This window comes from Scyliorhinus canicula, chromosome 15 (genome assembly GCF_902713615.1).
Source record: "Scyliorhinus canicula chromosome 15, sScyCan1.1, whole genome shotgun sequence".
NCBI classification, from domain to species: domain Eukaryota; kingdom Metazoa; phylum Chordata; class Chondrichthyes; order Carcharhiniformes; family Scyliorhinidae; genus Scyliorhinus; species Scyliorhinus canicula.
Genome location: NC_052160.1, coordinates 111,182,470 through 111,201,900, shown reverse-complemented (window position 1 = coordinate 111,201,900; position 19,431 = coordinate 111,182,470). Strand labels below are relative to the sequence as shown.

General features: G+C 44.7%; 1 protein-coding gene across 1 annotated transcript in view; it reads left to right on the top strand.

Moving 5' to 3' along the window:
* LOC119978037 overlaps positions 1-19,431 on the top strand; it is a 68,300-nt gene that overhangs the window by 45,621 nt on the left and 3,248 nt on the right. The window contains exon 5 of the mRNA XM_038819368.1: positions 10,461-10,600. Within this exon, the coding sequence (XP_038675296.1) occupies positions 10,461-10,600 (140 nt within the window). The remainder of the gene's footprint in view (positions 1-10,460; positions 10,601-19,431) is intronic.

Genomic DNA, 19,431 nt, shown 5'->3' with positions numbered 1-19,431 from the left:
TCTGAATTTATGGATATTGCTGGAGGCAAGGCTGTTAGTAAACTTTATCTTTTATTAAACATTCTACTAACTATGTACAGTTTAAGGATTTGTACTAGACTCTACGTAGAACTATCTCTTAGCAGTTTTGTGCTGTACAGTTCTATGTTCTATATCCTGTTGTCATGTGATCTTACATCGCTACTAATGTACACTGTTTATTTACATATTTAACATTAATCCTTTACATTACAGTAAATGGTAACGGAAGAGGTATGTTCGAAAAATTTCTATTAATTGCACGAGTAGACCAACATGACACCGGTTCAAATTATTAACAGGGAAATTTAGCACTATTAGCGGAATAAATGATGAACGTATGGAATGAATTTTCAAGTAGAGGCCTCCTCACATTTTTCTCTCTGCATTCCTGTTTCGACATCTGTGTTTACCTGCCTGCTGTACTCTCCAGCAATTTGAACCGCCCCATCCGCTGGAGGTGTGAGCATCCTAAACCTGCCGTTGTCTGTTCTTTGACGTTAATATTGTGCCATTTTCTTCTGCAGGGAGCAAAAGAGCATGAAATGCTATGGTGCAGAAGAAGGTCAATTGGCCCATCACGTCTGAACCAGCTCATCAAATGAGCATTCTGACCTACTGCCCTTCCTGCTCCCCGTATCTCTGTACATTGTTTCCATTCAAGAAATCATCTAATCCCTCTTGAATTCCTTGATTGAACCTACCCTTACCACACTTCCAGGCCTTGCATTCCAGACCCAAACCACTCGTTGTGTGAAAAAAGGTTTTGTTGCATCACATTTGCTTCTTTCGCAAATACTTTAAATCTGTGCTCTCTCATTCTTGATACTGTTACAGGAAAGAATAGTTTCTCCCTACCTACTCTGTCGAGCCCCCCTCATAATTTTCAATATCTCCATCAAATCTCCTCTCAGCCTCTTCTCTCCAAGGAGAACAGTCCCAACCTCTCCAATCATAATTGAAATTTATCATCCTTCCTATAGAATGATGCTCAGAACTGTGCACAGTATTTCAGCTGAGATCTAACTAGTGCCTTGTATAAGCTCAAAATAATCTCCTTGCCCTTGTACTCTATGCCCCTGTTAATAAAGCCCAAAATACTATGGGCTGAATATTCCGTTGTTAGGATTCTCTGTTTTTCCAGCAGCTCGGTGGCTTCCCGACGGCGTGCGGCATACCCCACAAAGGGAAACTCCATTCACTAGCCGGCGAAACGAAGAATCCCAAAGGAGTGCCGCAACTGAAATCTGGTGTGGCGGGACGGAGAAACCCACCCTATATGTTTATTAACTGCTTTCTCTTCCTGTCCTGCCACCTTTAATGAGCTTTGCATGTTTACACCCAGGTCAGTCTGCTTCTGCACCCCTTTAAGAATTGGCCCCTTTATTTTATATTGTCTCTCCATGTTCCTCCTACCAAAATACATCACCTAACGCTTCTCCATCTCAAATTTAGGGCGGAATTCTCCGCAGGGGGCCGAATTCGTGAAGGCCGTCGTGAACTCGGCTGAAGTTCACGACGGCCTCGGAGCCCACTCCCTGCACCTAATTCACCCCCACCCGGGGGGGGCTAGGAGCGGGCCACCGTCTTTCTCGGCAGCGACCTCGTCACGCTGAGAATGTGAAGTCATCCGCGCATGCTCGGGATGCCAGTTCCAACCCGCGCATGCGCGGATGACTTCATCGCGCAGACGGCATGAACCCGCGCATGCGCGATGGCCGTCTTTCTCCTCAGCCTCCCGGCAAGACGTGGCAGCTTGATCTTGCCGGGCGGCGGAGGGGAAAGAGTGCGTCCATTTTGGACGCTGGCCCGACGATCGGTGGGCACCGATCGCGGGCCTGTCCCCTCCCGAGCACATTCGTGGTGCTCCTGTCCCAATCGGGCCCCTAGATGCCCCAAGTGGGCATCTGGCGCCCGTTCCACGAATGCAGCGACCAGGTGTGGTTGCTGCCATGTAGAAACGGGTGTGAAGGGCCGATGGCACGGCCCATCGGGCTCGAAGAATCGCCGTAAACAACGGCGAGCAGCGATTTTTCCGAGCCCGGGGGGGGGGGGGGGGGGGGGGGGAGGGGAGAATCAATGGGGGCGCCAGGGGGACGTAAAAAATGTCAGGAGGCCCTCCCACGATTCTCCCGCGCTACGTGGGGAGCGGAGAATTCCGCCCTTAATCTGCCACCAACTTGTTTATGTCCTTTTGAAGTTCCAGACTGACTTCTTCACAGTTTACAATACTTCCAAGTTTTGTATCTACCTCAAATTTTGAAATTGTCCCCTGCACACCAAGATTTAGATCATTAATATATATCAGGTAAAGCAAGGGTCCTAATACTGACCCCTGGAGAACACCACTACAAACCTTCCGACAGCTCAAAAAATATCCTTTCACCATTACTCTTTGCTTCCTATTTTTCAGCCAATTTTGTATCCACATTGCTCCTGTCCCTTTTATTCCATGAACGATATCTTTTCTCACAGGTCTGTTGTGTGGCAATGCCTTTTGAAAGTCCATGTGCACCACATCAACAACATTACCCTCATTGACTCTTTCTGCTACTATTTCAAACAAACTTCAGCAAGTTGGTTAAACATGATTTTCCCTTTGGAAATCCATGCTGTCTCTTCTTAATCAACCCACATTGTTCCAGGTAACTACTAATTCTATCCCGCATAATTGTTTCTCGAAGCTTGTCCACCATTGATGTTAAACTGATTGGCCTGGAATTGCTGGAGCTTATCCTTACAACCCTTTTTGAACGAAGACTGGAATTCTCCAGTCCTCTGGAACCTCTCCTGAGTCTAGAGAAGACTGGAGGATTATGGCCAGGGCCCCTGCAATTTCCTTTCTCACTTCCTTCAATAATCTTGCATGCATAGTAGTCGGTCCCAGTGCCTTGTCAGCTTTAGATACCGACAGTCGATTCTAAACTTCCTCCTTATCAATTTTGAACCCTTCTGCTTCAGAGTTTTCTCATCTGTCACTATGTCCAATGTAGAAGGTACCTCCTTGGTAAAGACATGTGCAAAATATTAATTTAATACCTCAACCATGACCCCAGCCTCCATGAATAAATTCCCTTTCAGGCCCCTAATCGGCCCAACTACTCCTTTTACCACCCTTTTGCTATTTATATGCCAATAGAAGACTTTGGAATTCCCTTTTAGGAAGTATTTTCTCATTATCCCTCTTCGCTTCTCTAATATGCTTTTGCACCTCCCCTCTTAACCTTCTCTGTTCTTCCAGGTTTTCATCTGTATTTTCTAACTGGCATGTGTCATGAGCATACTTTTTCTTCCTTATCTTAATTTTCATCTCTATTTCCATTGAGGGAGCTACGATTTGTTTGCCCTACCTTTTACTTTTTTTAAATAAATTTGGATTAGCCAATTATTTTTTCCAATTAAGGGGCAATTTAGCGTGGCCAATCCACCTACTCTGCACATTTTTTGGGTTGTGGGGGCGCAGCCCACGCAGACACGGGGAGAATGTGCAAACTCCACACAGACAGTGACCCAGAGCCGGGATCAAACCTGGGACCTCAGCGCCGTGAGGCGGTTGTGCTAACCACTAGGCCACCGTGCTGCCCCTATCTTTTGCTTTTAAGGGAATATACCTTGACTGTTTCCGGACCATTTCTGTTTTGAAAGTAGCTCATTGTTCAGCTACTGGCTGAAAAGTGTCACGAAAAGTCATTGGCCAGCAGGATTAAGGAAAATCCCAAGGCTTTTTATACATATATAAAAGAGCAAGAGGGTAGCCAGGGAGAGGGTTGGCCCACTCAAGGACAGGGGAGGGAATCTATGCGTGGAGCCCGAGGAAATGGGTGAGGTATTAAATGGGTACTTTGCGTCAGTATTTACCAAAGAGGACTTGGTGGATAATGAACCTGGGGAAGAGTGTGTCAATAGTTTGGGTCATGTTGAGATCAAAAAGGAGGAGCTATTTGGGGTCTTGAAAACCATTAAGGTAATCAAGTCCCCAGGACCTGATGAGGTATACCCCAGAATACTGAGGGAGGCAAGGGAGGAAATTTCTGGGGCCTTGAAAGAAATCTTTGTATCCTCACTGGCCACAGGGGAGATCCCAGAGGATTGGAGACTGGCCAGTGTTGTTCATTTGTTTAAGAAGAGTAGCAAGAATAATCCAGGTAATTACAGGCCAATGAGCCTTACGCGGTAGGGAAATTATTGGAGAGGATTCTTTGACATATGATTTACTCCCACTTGGAAATAAGTGGACATATGGATTTCAGTAAGGCCTTTGACAAGGTCCCTCATGCAGGCTGGTACAGAAGGTGAAGTCGCACGGCATCAGAGGTGAGCTGGCAAGATGGATACAGAACTGGCTCAGTTATAGAAGACAGAGGGTAGCAGTGGAAGGGTGCGTTTCTGAATGGAGGGCTGTGACTAGTGGCGGGTTCCTCAGGAATCAGTGCTGGGACCTTTGCTGTTCGTAATATATATAAATGATTTGGAGGAAAATGTTTTGGATATAATATATATAAATGATTTGGAGGAAACTGGTTTTATTAGTAAGTTTGCGGACGATATAAAGGTTGGTTGAATTGCGGATAGAGATGAGGACTGTCAGAGGATACAGTAGGATGTCGATCGGTTGGAAACTTGGGTGGAGTGATGGCAGATGGAGTTTAATCCCGACAAATGTGGGGTAATGCATTTTGTAAGGTCAAATAGCGGTGGGAAATATACAGTAAATGGCAGAACCCTTAAGAGTATTGATAGGCAGAGGGATTTGGGTGTACAAGTACACAGGTCACTGAAAGTGGCAATGCAGGTGTAGAAGGTAGTTGAGAAGGTATATGGCATGCTTGCCTTCATCGGCCGGAGCATTCAGTTTATAAATTAGTAAGTCATGAAGCAGCTTTATAGAACCTTAGTTAGGCCGCACTTGGAATATAGTGTTCAAACCTGTTTGCCACACAACCAGAAGGGTGTGGCGGCTTGGGAAAGGGTACAGAAAAGGTTTACCAGGATGTTGCCTGGTATGGAGGGCATTAACTATGAGGAGAGGTTGGAGAAACTTGGTTTGTTCTCACTGGAACAACGGAGGTTGAGGGGCGACCTGATAGAAATCTACAAGATTATGAGGGACATGGGCAGAGTAGATAGTCAGAGGTTTTTTCCCAGGGTGGAAGAGTCAATTACTAAGGGGCATAGGTTTAAGGTGCGAGGGGCAAGGTTTAAAGGAGATGTACGAGGCAAGTGTTTTACACAGAGTGTGGTGGGAGCCTGGAACTCACTGCCAGGGGAGGTAGTGGAAGCAGATATGATAGTGACTTTCAAGGGGCGCCTTGACAAATACATGAATAGGATGGGAATAGAGGGATATGGCCCCGGAAGGGTAGAGATTTTTAGTGCAGACAGGCAGCATGGTCGGTGCAAGCTTGGAGGGTCGAATGACCTGTTCCTGTGCTATAATTTTCTTTGTACAGTTTTCCCGTAAACTTTCCATTCTGGCCTAACTGGCCCAGCTCTGTTTTTGCCTCATTGACTTCGGCTCACTCCAGTTCATTATTCTTACTCTGAATTGCCAATTATTCTCAGTGGACATCTAACTCGTTTATCAGTGTGATGGAAATATGAGCTTGCAAATTCTTGTCCACTCTAGCAATGAATAATAATGCATTCTACTGCTGCCTGGTCCCTCCCCTCACTGAAAGACATTACTTGTTGCGCTCATGAGAGCCACCTGGTGGTGCGGAGTAGGTCATTGACCCTTTTCCTACATTGTAATAGTCCCACCTGTGGACTGCACAGCTCCTAACCTCAGCTGCAACCTCCATTCAGGCTTCCTTGGTCAGGCAGGAAGTTTTCCTGATGCTGTCAATGGGAACAGTGCCTCCAGCTATTCCCAAATAGCTTGGGGGAGAATATGAGACATTTGCCATCTGATTGTGGAGGTCAACGTGATGAAGCTGGAGTTCTTATGCAGCGCACACTGCATAATTGGCCAGGCCCCTGCGCCTCTGCATATTTTATTGGCCGGCCACCGAGCACAAGCTCCACCCATTTCCAGTTCCACAATTGGGAAAACAAAATTCCACCTACAATTTCTGTTTTGTTAAAATGTTGTGATAGCAAATGACTTGGAACAAGCATATAATTGTCTTTATTCCCCTAGGCAGTTTTCGAAATTACAATACTGAAAGATAGCCTGTGGTATAATTGCCAGGGCAGAAATTGCAGATAATTGTCGTTCGTTGCTATGAGCACCTGCTATTTAGTTCAGGGCTTTATCAGTGTCAAAGTCAGAGAAAGCTGACAAAACAAAGCATTTTCTTCAAAGAATTGGTTTCCCATATAATGAAACCCTTTGTTCTGAACTCTCACTAATTGTCTGGCATTTGTACAAAATGTTAATGTCGTGCCCTTCACATAGGGAAATGTGCCAAGGTGCTTCACAGGAGTGTTTGCAGAAAACATCTGACACTGAGCAAAAGAATGAGATATTGGGACAGCTGACTGAACCCCTTGTCCAAAGAGAACAGTTTCAAAGTACACCTTAAAGACAAGAGAGGCAGAGAGGCAGAGAGCTTTATGGCGGAACTCTAGAACTTAAGACTGAGATGGTTGAAGGAATTGGTGGCAATGGTGGGGTGAAGATGTTGGGGGTACATAAGAGGCCAATGTTGGAGGATCACAGCATTCTCAGAGGGTTGTAAGGCTACAGGAGGTTGTAGAGATAAGCAGGAGTGAATTCATAGGGTGTGATTTAGCCGCCTCATCGCACCTGAATTGATCAGCAATTGAGCAATTAGTCTCATTTAAATATGCATTCACCGGATTCTCTAGGCCCTCAGGGCCTAACGTCTGGGCCTGGGACACCTTGTCAGGGTGCTGTTAAGTATTGGTCACGCAAACTTAGACAAGGCATATCAGCACCTGGGGGCGGAGTGGGGGTGGGTCTCCCGGCCTTTGGAGATACCCTGATGGTCGAGGATAGAGTAGGGTAGAACCCTGGTACTCACCCTGGCACTGCCAGAATGCTCGGGCGGCACTGCCAGGCTGACAGTGGCACTGCTCGGGTGGCACGGCAAGGATGGAACTGGCAAGGGTTGGAGTCTGAGGGGGGATGAGGAGTGGTACAGTGAAGACGGGTATGAAGGGACATCATAACGGTTGGGTCATTGGAGTGTGGGGGTCCTGAAAGGAGGCGAGGGAAGTCCTGAAAAGAGAGGGGACCTCAGCGACTCCATAGTGGGGTGTCCTCACTTGGAGGGTGGGGGTGGGTAATGCCCATGTCAACATGGGATGGCACTGCCAATGGGTGGGTGTGTGGGGGGCCCTCAAGCACACTTAGAGATCGGGATACTATTTTAAAATATCGTCCCAATCTCTGAGGAGCCGGTCTCACCGGCGAGTTCAGCTCCCCATTGCTGAAAAGCTTTCTATGTTTGGGCTAGACTGGGGAGAAGCTCCCCAAGACCCATAAAAATGACTAAGTATGGGTGAATATCAATGTGGATATCAATCACAAAACCGGCAGGAAATACCCCACCAATGCACCCAAAATGACACCCCATGAATCCATTGGAACATGAGGATGTGAAATCTAAATTCTAAGCGTCGGTGGACCAGGAGACAAAGAAGGTCAGTGAGGGTTGATGGGTGAAATAGATTTTTAGCGATTTAGAAAACTGGCAGTAAATGAGGGGGCTATAAAGGGTTGTCGGGTGAAGGCGGGTATGAAGAGGCTTCATAGATGTTGGGGGGTTGAAGGGTGGAGGCCCTGAAAAGGCGGGATGGGTAGGCCTGAAGTCCAGAGAGGGTGAAAGATGGGAGGCTTGTCAAGATGGCGGTGGAGGTGTGGAGGTAACAAACACCTATGCAGATTTTAGCATTTCCAGTCTCCTCAGTCAATGCTGGAATCCCCTGGGTAACCAATATGCTGGAAACAAAAATCGTCGAAAAAGGACCAGAGCTGATTCAATTAGATGATGAGTTATATGCACCTCAATTTCATTTGCCCATTTAAAAAAAATCCTAAATCCATTTACCGAACAAACGTCTTACAACTTGGTTCTTGAGTCTCCTGCCAGTGGAAAGAGTTTCTCTGTAGCTATTTGATCAAATCCCTTAAGAATTTTAAATACTTTGATTTCATTAGTTTATGGTTCGAGGGAATACAAACCAAGTTTACATCAAGGACAGGATGCTCCATTTCCCCTAGCCACGTGTTTCTCGGCCTTGTGCCGTTCGCTGGCGACGGGATTAGAGAAGCCATCGCTTGTCAATGGGATTCCCATTGAAGCCTCCGTACACCGGCGTGAAACCCGCAGGAGGGAGTGCGCTGCCGGATGGAAAAGAGAATCCCAACGGCTGGAGAATTCCCGCCCAAGTCTTCATTCTGATGAATTTACATTGTATCCTGTCCAGGACCAATATGTCATTCTTGAGTTTCCACTCATTGGCCAGAATTCCCTGCTGTAGGAATCAGCATGGGAGGAGGACTGGGAATGTACATACTGAGATACGTAAAATACTGGATACAGTGCAGACCACTGGCAAGTGGTAATGTTCACTTAAATTGAAAAATACCTTTCACTTTCATTGATAGTTATTTCCTTTTAATATTTTCTTTGTTGCCCCGGCTAGTTAAATTGGACCTAGAAGGGCAGCACGGTGGCCTAGTGGTTAGCACAGCTGCCTCACGGCGCTGAGGTCCCAGGTTCGATCCCGGCTCTGGGTCACTGTCCGTGTGGAGTTTGCACATTCTCCCCGTGTCTGCGTGGGTTTCGCCCCCACAACCCAAAAATGTGCAGAGTAGCAGGATTGGCCACGCTAAATTGCCCCTTAATTGGAAAAAATAATTGGGTAATCTAAATTTATAAAAAATAATAAATAAAAAATAAAAAATTGCACCCAGAAAATGTTGAAGATGGATATTTCTATGTGGGGGATTCTGATTTCGCTGCATGACTTAAACGAGGCAGAAGAGTTAATGGGGGATAGAAAATGCAGGTGCAACAACATCTGCAGCATTTTAGCTTGCCCCTGTTCCTACCCCAGGAGACATTTTTACAGACTCTTCTCTAGATTTAAACAGCAGAGGCCATTCGCAATGTGCTTCGCAGGAGGCTATCTTAGAGAAGGATCTACTAGAGAACTGCACCATCTGTAATAGATTAGGTGATCAGCAGACATCTAGAATGGGGATAGTTCCGTGTTAGACAGCTGTCCTCAATGCGCACATTATTTGAAGCAGATGAAATTCCAGGTGGATGCCTGTCAACACTTAAGGGCTATTTTCTGCAACATTTGCTGCTGACCTAATTGAGAGCGCCCCCCCCCCCCCCCCCCTCCCCCCTCACTCTCCCGATTGCAGACGAGTACCTTGGGGAAGTGGCTTACTGTTGTTTGGCCACCTCAATCCGAAAGATAATTGCACCACGTTGCTTAGTTGCAATGATGGATGGCATTCAACATTGCGGAAGCTGTTTGCAATATTTTATATTGTACAGCATTTACCAACTTTTATTTCTGCCATGCTTGATGGGTTTTACAATGTTTCTGCACGGAAGAACGTTGAGTCATTCTGCCTCCTTGACACCATAAATTTCTTCCTTATTTACAATCACATTTGAGCTAACTGCACTGACCTGTTTGGTAAGCTCTGGCCATGTAGCTTTCACCTGAACTTTTATTTCAGCAGCAACTAACACCTCCTGTGGTACACTTTCTCCCGTAGCCATTTGGTTCTTCTGTATCAAAAGAAACAGCTTTCCCCCATATTTTTCCTTTGTTCTATTGTGAGCAATTCCTCAACTTTTCTACACTAATACAACCTTATCCTTGGAGGCAAAAAGCAATCAATGTAAAAACTACTTCTTGCTGGAATCTTGTAGCTCCCCAGTCAATTGTCCCATGGGCCAAGCTTCCTGAACACATTCTTCATAGTCCTGTAGCCTATTCAAATTAGAGGCAGGGATTGACATTTACAACATCGTGTCTGTGCACCACATATGTTGCACATCTTACAAACCTCTGAACAAGGACTAGGCCATTCAGCCCCTCGAACCTGCTCAGCCATTTAATAAGATCACTGCTGATCTGATAAATACCTCAAATCTACATCCCGGCTACCTCCGGTAACCTCTTGCTTACCAACCATCTACCCACCTCTCCTAATGTTAAAAATATTAAAAGACTCTCCTACAGCACCTTTTCAGGAAGAGAGTTCCAAAGACTCACAACCCTCTTGAGTGAAAAAACTTCACCTCATTTCCGCTTTAAATGGAAAACCCCTTATTTTTAAACAGCGACCCCTTGTTCTAGATTCTAGATCTTAAGTATAATTTTCTCAAAGTAGGTTATCTTTTGTCCAAAATAAAAAAATAAGATTACAATATATAAGGCAATTGTTTTCGTGAAAAATATTTCAAAATAGCATAACTGCAGATAAAATATTAACTATATTTGAACAGGTTTTGTTGAAATGGAAATAAAGAAAATGCTTGACGTTCAGAATGAAGTTCGGCTGTGGAAGAAAGGTTTGAATGATGAGACTAGTCTGCTCCAAAGGTCAGATTCAACACTGAAAGATGCTGGAATTCTTCGCGAGCAGGTACTGAAGCAAAATTGTCCAATTGTTGGTACTGCCAACCCATTAGATATTTTGCAACCAAAGCTTGGTCACCTAGTCATAGAAATATACATAAAAAATAGTAGCAGGTGGAGATCATTTTTATTTGCTTTGTTTGGCCCCTTGTTCCGCACTGTAACCAATAACTGTTTGTCGATGTACCATTTGTCAAGGTTCTCTGTTGATTATTCTTTTGTCTACTATGTATGTACTGTGTACGTTCCCTCGGCTGCAGAAAAAAATACTTTTCACTGTACTTCGGTCATGTGACAATAAATCAAATCAAATCAAATCAAATAATTTGGCTCTTTAAGCCTACTCCACCATTCATTATGATCATGGCTCATCGTCAAGCTCGATACCTTTATCCTGCCTTCTTCTCCCCACATATTTCTTGATCCCTTTAGCCCCAAGAGCTATATCTAATTCTTTCTTGAAATTAGTCAGTGATATAATGGCATCACTGCATCACCAATTATATCTATTATAAACCTATAAAGCTTCCTGAAAAACTAAAATATATATATGTATATACTTGATATGTATAATATAGACGATACATCTCTATCCCAGAGGGTTGCTCTATTCTAAAGATCTGTGGAAGCTCACTTATTTAGCATGTTCAAGAGAGAAAGTTATATATGTCTGGATACTAATGATATTAAGGGATGTGGTAACAGTGAGGAAAAATAGAATAGAGGTAGATCAGGCTTGTCTAACAGACTTGTCTAATAGGCGGGCTGGAACATGACCTATATATCTTGCCCACCAAGCATTGTCTGAGATACGGCAGACCAGCAGTCTTGGATTTCAAAAATGTTTCAAGCTACTTGTCCGATCACAGGCTATTTTCTCCATAAATTTTCTGCTGACAGGCTCACCCATGAGCCCATCAGCTGCAAATACGAGGAGAAAATAGTCTGTAATTGGTCGAGCAGCAAGCAATGTGAAGCTAAGTAACAATTGAGGGGCTGAGACCCAGAGCAGGGCCATGAATAACATGGTGGGGGATGGGTTTGAGAGTCCGGCCAAGACCATGAGTTGGACCAGGAGCATGAGCGGAGGTCTAAAGCGAGGGACTGGAGCAGGGCCTGTAGCGGGGCTGGGAGTAGGGGCAAGGCCTGGAACAGGAGCGGGAGCTTGAAGTGGGGGTCTGAAATGCAGTCGGGCGTGGAGTGTGGAGTAGAAAGAGAGAGAGAGAAAACTCTAACAGGACTAGACAGGGTAGATGCAGGAAGGATGTTCCTGGTGGTGGGGGTGTTCAGAACCAGGGGTCATAGTCTAAGGTTAAGGGTGAACATTTTAGGACTGAGATGAAGAGAAATTTCTTCACCCAGCAAATGGTCAGCCTGAGGAATTCTCTATCACAGGAAGCAGTTGAGGCCAAAACATTTTGTTTTCAAAAGGAGTTAGTTATAGCTCTTGGGATGAGGGGGATCAAAGGATATTGGGGGGGGGGGGGGGGGGGGGGGGGGGGGGTGGCGGGGAAGGCAGGATCAGGCTATTGAGTTGGATGATCAGCCGTGATCATGATGAATGGGGAAGCAGGCTCAAAGGGCCAAATGGCCTCCTCCTGCTCCTATTTTCTGTTTATTTATTACTCTTTTTTTAAAAAATGATCAATTTATTACTTTGACATTGTATTTTTTGCTATGCAAGTTGTTTCTTTTGTTACTTCAGCTTTGCTTTTGGGTGGGGATTTCTGGGATGATTTCCAGTGGTGCAGGAGGCGGAGGCGGAACGCCATTGGCCGGCTGCAGGATCTCCTGGTCCCGTTGAAGAGTTTTGCATGGTTTGTCTGTCCCGCCACTGGGGAACCTGCCGCTTGGGGTAGCCTCTGGCAGTACCAGAAGATCCCTCCAGCAGGAAGAGCCCGCTGTGGCCCATTCTTTGAAATTCATGTATAACGTTGTGCCAAACCTTACCTTTCTGAAAATTTGCTCATCGGCCCCTAGAATGAAAAATTTGGCCCTTCATACAAAAGATTTGGATAAGCCTGAGGTGGATGATCAGCCAGGATCTGTTGACTGGCAGAACAGGCTTGACAGGCTGAATGGCCCACTCCTGCTCCTATTTCCTACGTCCCTATTATTACTGAAATCTGACCTTGTGCTGGGACCAAATTGGTGATCGTAGAATTAAGTTCTTGACAAGGAATGCTTAGACAGGGTTGAGTTTTAAGGCACAATTCTATACTTTTTCAGAAACAAAGGGCAGAATTTTACAGCCCATCCCGGCATCAGGAATCCCTCCGTAATCACTGGAGTTTTGAACGACTCATTTTCTGGTCCTGTCCCCGCTGCCACAGAGCCGTAAAATCCCGCACAAAACTCATCCTGCCAAGAATTTCCTTGGTGTATTGTCAATTCACCTGCAGTAGTTCAATGTTTGAAGTGATTATTTATTTTCAGAGTTAGGAATCAACTCTTTTGGCTGTGAATGGAGCGGAGGCTCTAGTCAGACTGAGAATATCAATCTGGATGATTGACAGTGCAGCTGAAACAGGTTAATGCTTTTGGGCAGCTTTAATTTTTCTGAGGAAAATAACATAACCTCCAACTCTTCAGAACTGGTCCAGAGTGATGGTGAATTCTGAAATAGTGCTGAAAATTTATAACTTGATGCAGCCCCTTTAGACTGAAATTTGTCTCAAAATTAATAGAAACTGGTCAAACTGCTCAATCTATAAAGAGGCGTCTATAACCTCTTTCGAGAAAACAATGGCTGGAATTCTCTAACCGTTGGGATTCTCTATTCCCACCGGCAGCACACCCCTGCCCGCAGGTTTCCCAGAGGCATGAATGGCTTCAATGGGAAATCCCATTGGCAAGTGGTGGGAATATAGAATCCCGCTGCCAGTGAACAGCGTGCCACCGAGAAACACACGGCTGGGGGAACAGAGAATCTCGGCCACTACCTCATTTTGAACTAAAGTTAAGTGACAAAAGACAGTATAAAATAGCAGCAAGTATCCATTGTTTAGTAGATAACTTACGGTTGCCGGCACTCATTTGGCCAGAAAATGTTGGCTAAATCCTGAAAACAGACATGTGGATTGTAGTGTATGATTAACACTCGCATGTTCATTACATTGCAGGCAGCACATTAAATTGGTGCTGCTATGTGCAGCCAATGCTCTCTGTGCTTTATAAAGACAGAAAGTGCTGGTAAAATGATGACATGATGATTGGCCGGGTGGTTGACAGTGAAGTAGAAGGTCTTAGATCACAGGAGGACACAGATAAATTGGTCAGATGGGCAGATGGAATTTAACCTTGAAAAGTGTGAGGTGATTCACTTTGGAAGGAGCAACACGTCAGGGGAGTACTCAATGAATGACTAGGATGCTCAGTGGAACAGAGGGATCTTGGGGTGCCAGTTCACAGATTCCTGAAGGCGGCAGAACAGGCAAATAAGGTAGGTAAGGCATAAGGGACTTGCCTTTATAAGTGGCGGCATAATTTGTAAGAGCAGAGAGGTTATGTTGGAGCTGTACAGGACTTTGGTTAGGCCACAGCTGAAGTACTGTGTTCAGTTCCGTTGTGAAACTATAGGAAGGATATGATTGCACTAGAGCGAGTGCAGAGGAAATTCACCAGGATGTTGCCTGGAACGGAACATTTTACCTATGACGAGAGGCTGGATAAACTTGGATTGTTTTCTTTGGAACAGAGAAAGCTGAGAGGGGTCCTGATTGAGGGGTATAATATTATGAAGGGGATGGATGGAGTAGACAGAAAGCAACTGTTCCCCTTAGTTGATGAGTCAATAACAACGGGGCATAATTTTAGGATGAAAGGTTTTGAGTGAATTTGAGGAAGAATCTTTTCACCCAGTGGATGGTGGGAATCTGGTATGCATTGCCTGGAGGGTAGTTGATACAGGACACCTCACAATCTCTAAACAGTATTTGGATGAGCACTTGAAATGTCATAACATTCAAGGCTATGGGCCAAGTACTGGAAAATGGGATTAGTGCAGATTAGAGTAGGGTTTTTTTTGGGTGCAGGCTTGATGGGCCAAAGGGCGTCTTCTTAACTGTATGATTCTATGATTCTATTACTCAATAAATCTGGCAGCATCTGTGAAGAGAGAAACAGAGTTAACCTTTCAAATCCAATATGACTCTTCTTTGGAACCCTAATGGTGCTGTTCAAGGGCTGTATGCATTAGCAGGGGCCCCAATATCATTGGTAGCTGCCACTATTTAAAGGTAACAGAAAGGTGCATTGTGGTTGCAAGAAGCATTTTCATAAGTAAATTTGGGCTGCATTTGAGCAATGGGTGAACATGCAAGAGAGTAAACACTCAAGGTTTTCTAACAATCCATTGGAGGTCTTCGTAGAAAGAAGGATTCATTCTTGGGAGGCAGTGGGAAGAAGTGGCATGCTCCAAGAACATGGATATGGTGCAGGAAGAAGTTTAATGAGCTGACATGAGTGGTCAAAGTCAATGAGCTCATCTCCAACTGCACACCATCCACTCATCATTTACTCACCAACATTCTCCATCAATGAGTCCTAAACTTCACATGTTTTACCTCTCTCTCTCAAATACTTAGCACTGTAGTATGTTTGTACCCACAACTCACAGCTCGCATAAACTGGCAACTATTCAACAATGACTCCCACATCACACAATGATTTTGCAGGACACACATCCTTCTTCTTTGCAAGAGAAGCTGTAGCAGAAAACCAGGCATCAGCAAAGAACTGGAAAAGGATGTGTGCCTGCATGTTTTAATTTCTGTGGCAAAGGCAACATTGGGAAGGACCATCGCTTGAGGCAAGCCTATAGTTAAGGTTGGAAGGAACCATGATGAGAGTATCTGCATACCTAATCCTCCTTCTCCCTTCCCACTTCTCACTCATCTTAGATCTCTTCTCTTCAGAAGCTGCAGATGGTGTAAGTACGGAATTCCATCTCCCCTCTCACCACAAAACAACCGTGACCCTTTTCCATTTACGACACCCAAGAACCTTCCCAAACAGTGAAGGAGGATGAAGAAGACAGTGAATAAGAAGAGACACTGCCACTTGATTTTACACTGGCAATCACCAGCTTAGAAACTGACACTGTATTTACTTAAAGACTAGGATAGAAGATGCATGTAATGAGACACAGGCCACATGTGCAAGAGCCGGGGGGTGAATAATGCAGGGCCCAGCTGACCAGAGACTAAAGTCCATGACAAGTATAGGTATAATTGCTGAATTGGAACACAAGCCTTGTGACCATTTCTTACCGGCAGCACAGTAGTCAGGCAGCACGGTCGCATAGTGGTTAGCACTATGGCTTCACAGCGCCAGGGTCCCAGGTTGCGGCTTGGGTCACGCATACAATAAGAATAGAGGAAAAAGGAGCTTTTACAACTATGAATAACAAAGAAAAAGCACCACAGATGTGGATCAGTTCACATGATTGTCAGATCCAGAAAATCCTAATCCAGTGAGGTTCCTTCACCAAGGAGCTGCAGTTCAGCTAGCTGAGCAGGATTTGGAAGAATTCCTTTAAAGCTGATGGTGCCGCAGTGAGATGAGATCCAGGGATTTGGTCTGTTCTGCAGGCGATTGCAGGAATCTTCCAGAGAAACAACCTCCCCAGAGATTCAGACTTGATGCAGACTGTTAGTCAGCCTGGAGTCCTGCTTGGGTGCTTTCAGGCTGGAGTGTAAACAGCAAACTGAGTTGCAAATCAGGAAATATAACATTAAAACTTTCCAAAAGCCACAAGCTTAGGTCATGTGCCGTTTCCCATTAATGAGTCAGTTGCAGGCTGAAAAGCAGTCTCCATGCCTCTGGTCAAAGTCCATTGTTTGTTATAGGAAATAAATGATGGATTTTAATGCATCTGCAGGTAAAACACGTTTTGATGGCTTTCTCTTTGTTGTAGGACCAGGCTGGGGAGGCATGTTGTTTGCTGGACCCTGGTTTGATTGATCATAATGTGTCTTCACACTGAGAGGACACATTACAATGAGAGGTGCGAAATTTCACAAGTAAGAAGCACGGTGGCACAGTGGTTAGCACTGCTGCCTCACAGAGCCAAGGACCCGGGTTTGATTCTGGCCTGGGATGACTGGCTGTGTGGAGTTGGCATGTTTTCCCTTTCTCTTCATGGATTTCCTCCCACAGTCCAAAGATGTGCAGGTTAGGTGGATAGGCCATGATCAATGCGCAGAGTTACGGAGATAGAGCATGGGAGTGGGCCTAGGCAGAGTGCTCGTTCAGAGAGTCAGTGTAGACTGGATGGGCCGAATGGTCTTTTTCTGCACTGTAGGAATTCTATGTGGAAAAAAATGAAGTTAAGCTTTTGTCCTGTAACTGCTGTTGGAAATTTCCAGAAAAAGACAGCTTGTGATCATATGACTTGTAGCAGCCATCTTTTCTTTTAGAAAAGTTCACTTTTTAAATAAGCTAAAAGATAAGGTTAGATTTAAGATTTCATGATCTCTTTTATGCCTTGGGGGTTTGACAGTTATTTAATACTTTCTGCAATAAGTTTACGTCTTCAGTATCTCAAATACAACTATTCCCTGGTTAAAGTTTGAGAAGGTCAAATAAAGCTTGCCTGAGAGATCAGCTGAGACAAGATTATCATCAGCAGACTTTTCAGTGACTGATGACTTTTGCAGCTTGCTTTACATCAGCAGGGAGCCAACTGCATAACCGGCCAGCGAGGCTTGCGGCAGCCACTTGCAAATTAGTGACGGTTCTGCTAGTTGGAGGCAAGATCATTCTTGTCCTTGAATGTTACGCCTTTAGTTTATTTTTGTCCACTGAACAATATCAATGCCACATTGATCAAAAAAGTGACTGATGCATTAATTAGCTTGACAAACACTTTCATGAAAGAATTTGCTTACTAATCACTTTTGCCTTATGTGAGCAAACTCTCCCATTTCTCATAGTATGGTGTATCCTTCATGGCAGCTTAATGCCAGCCCTGAAGACAAATTAATGACAATCCTGAGCACTAATAGATGTGCATCTTTATGTTCCAATGGTTTGATGCACGAAGCTAACGGAAGATTTGAGTAAAGCTCCTTGACTCAATATTTTTAGATTTAGACGTTTATGTGATCCCCTGAAAGAACTGCAGGATTGTCTCTGGGCTTGACATGAGTGACACACACCATCTTAACCATCTCCTTGTACATGATACTGTTGGTTAGTCTTACCTCATCATCTTCCTTTCCATGCATTATCATGTCCTGCAATTACTTTAAATAACATTGGCCACCACCACCTCCCAGGGGCTGGTTTAGCTCACCAGGCTAAATCGCTGGCTTTTAAAGCAGACCAAGCAGGCCAGCAGCACGGTTCAATTCCCGTACCAGCCTCCCCGGACAGGCGCCGGAATGTGGCGACTAGGGGCTTTTCACAGTAACTTCATTGAAGCCTACTCGTGACAATAAGCGATTTTCATTTCATTTCATTTCATTACCACCTGCTTGGGAGGATACCATGGAGTGCCAAATACACCCTTTTTCATCTCTTGCAGCAGTGTCGACTTCAGAAGCCTTGCAATGAAGCATAACTCTATCACTTGCTCATAAACTTCAATTGGTGTTTTCACATTGTATCCTTAATTTCTTATCAATTTTCTTCAGATTAGTAAATAAGATGGGAAAAGGATCAAATTTAAAATGATTGAAAATATTCTCATGAACAATATCACCTGGAAACAAATCTGATTACTTACTTAATTGTCAAATCCTGTAAAATATGACAGAGGCACATCTGTCTGAACTCTTACATTCTAAACTTGTTCTATGTGTGGGAATTGGGGGAGAACTGTCCAGGTGACACCTGGTTGATTTCCCGTCATCATCATTCCCATGCATCTCTGTGAGCCTGTGTTTATCCAATATTCTGCAGCGCATATGCTAACTCGCTCAAAGACCTGCTCCCCCCTGCACTTACTGACCAATATTGGCTCTTGGTCTGACGACAGCTGATTTCAAAATTCTTTTGCTAGTTTTCAAATCCCTTCATAGCGCTGCTCCTTCCTATCTCGGTCACCTTATTTCAACTCTCCGATCATCTAAGATCGGGCGGCATGGCGGTGCAGTGGTTAGCACTACTGCCTCATAGAGCCAGGGACCCAGGTTTGATTCCTGCCTTGGGTGTCTGTGTGGAGTTTGCACATTCTCCCCGTGTCTGCGTGAGTTTTCTCCGCGTGCTCTAGTTTTCTTCCATAGTCCAAACATGTGCAGGTTAAGTAGATTTGGCCATGCTAAAGTGCCCCTTAGTGTCCAAATTGTTAAGTAGGATTATGGGGTTACAGGAATAAGTTGGAGGAGTGGGCCTAGGCAGAGTGCTTTTTATGTGGGTCGGTGCAACTCAAGGGGCTGAATGGCCTTCTTCTCCACCATAGGGATTCTATGAAATCTCTGCAATCTGCCAATTCAGGCCTCCAGTGCATGCTGACTATTCTCACCATCATTGGCGGCTGTGCCTTAAACTGTCTGGTTTGTAAATGCAGGAGTTTTGCTCTCTAATCCTTTCCTCCTCACTACCTCTTTTTCCTCCTTTAAGACACTCCTTAAAATCCACCTCTTTGACAAAACCTGACTTAATAACACCTTTTGTGATTCAGTGTCAAATTGTTTGGTAATGTGCTATGAAGTATCTTAGAACATTTTCTGACATCAAATGCACTTCATAAATGCAAGCCATTGCCTGAGATCAAACAACAATGTTAGAATTACCTAGAACAACTTAAGATTGTAAAGGTAAATCAGAGCCAGGTAAGTTGGAAGGAGCTGGAAATCAATGGCCATTGGAGTTGGAGATCATTATAAGCTGACC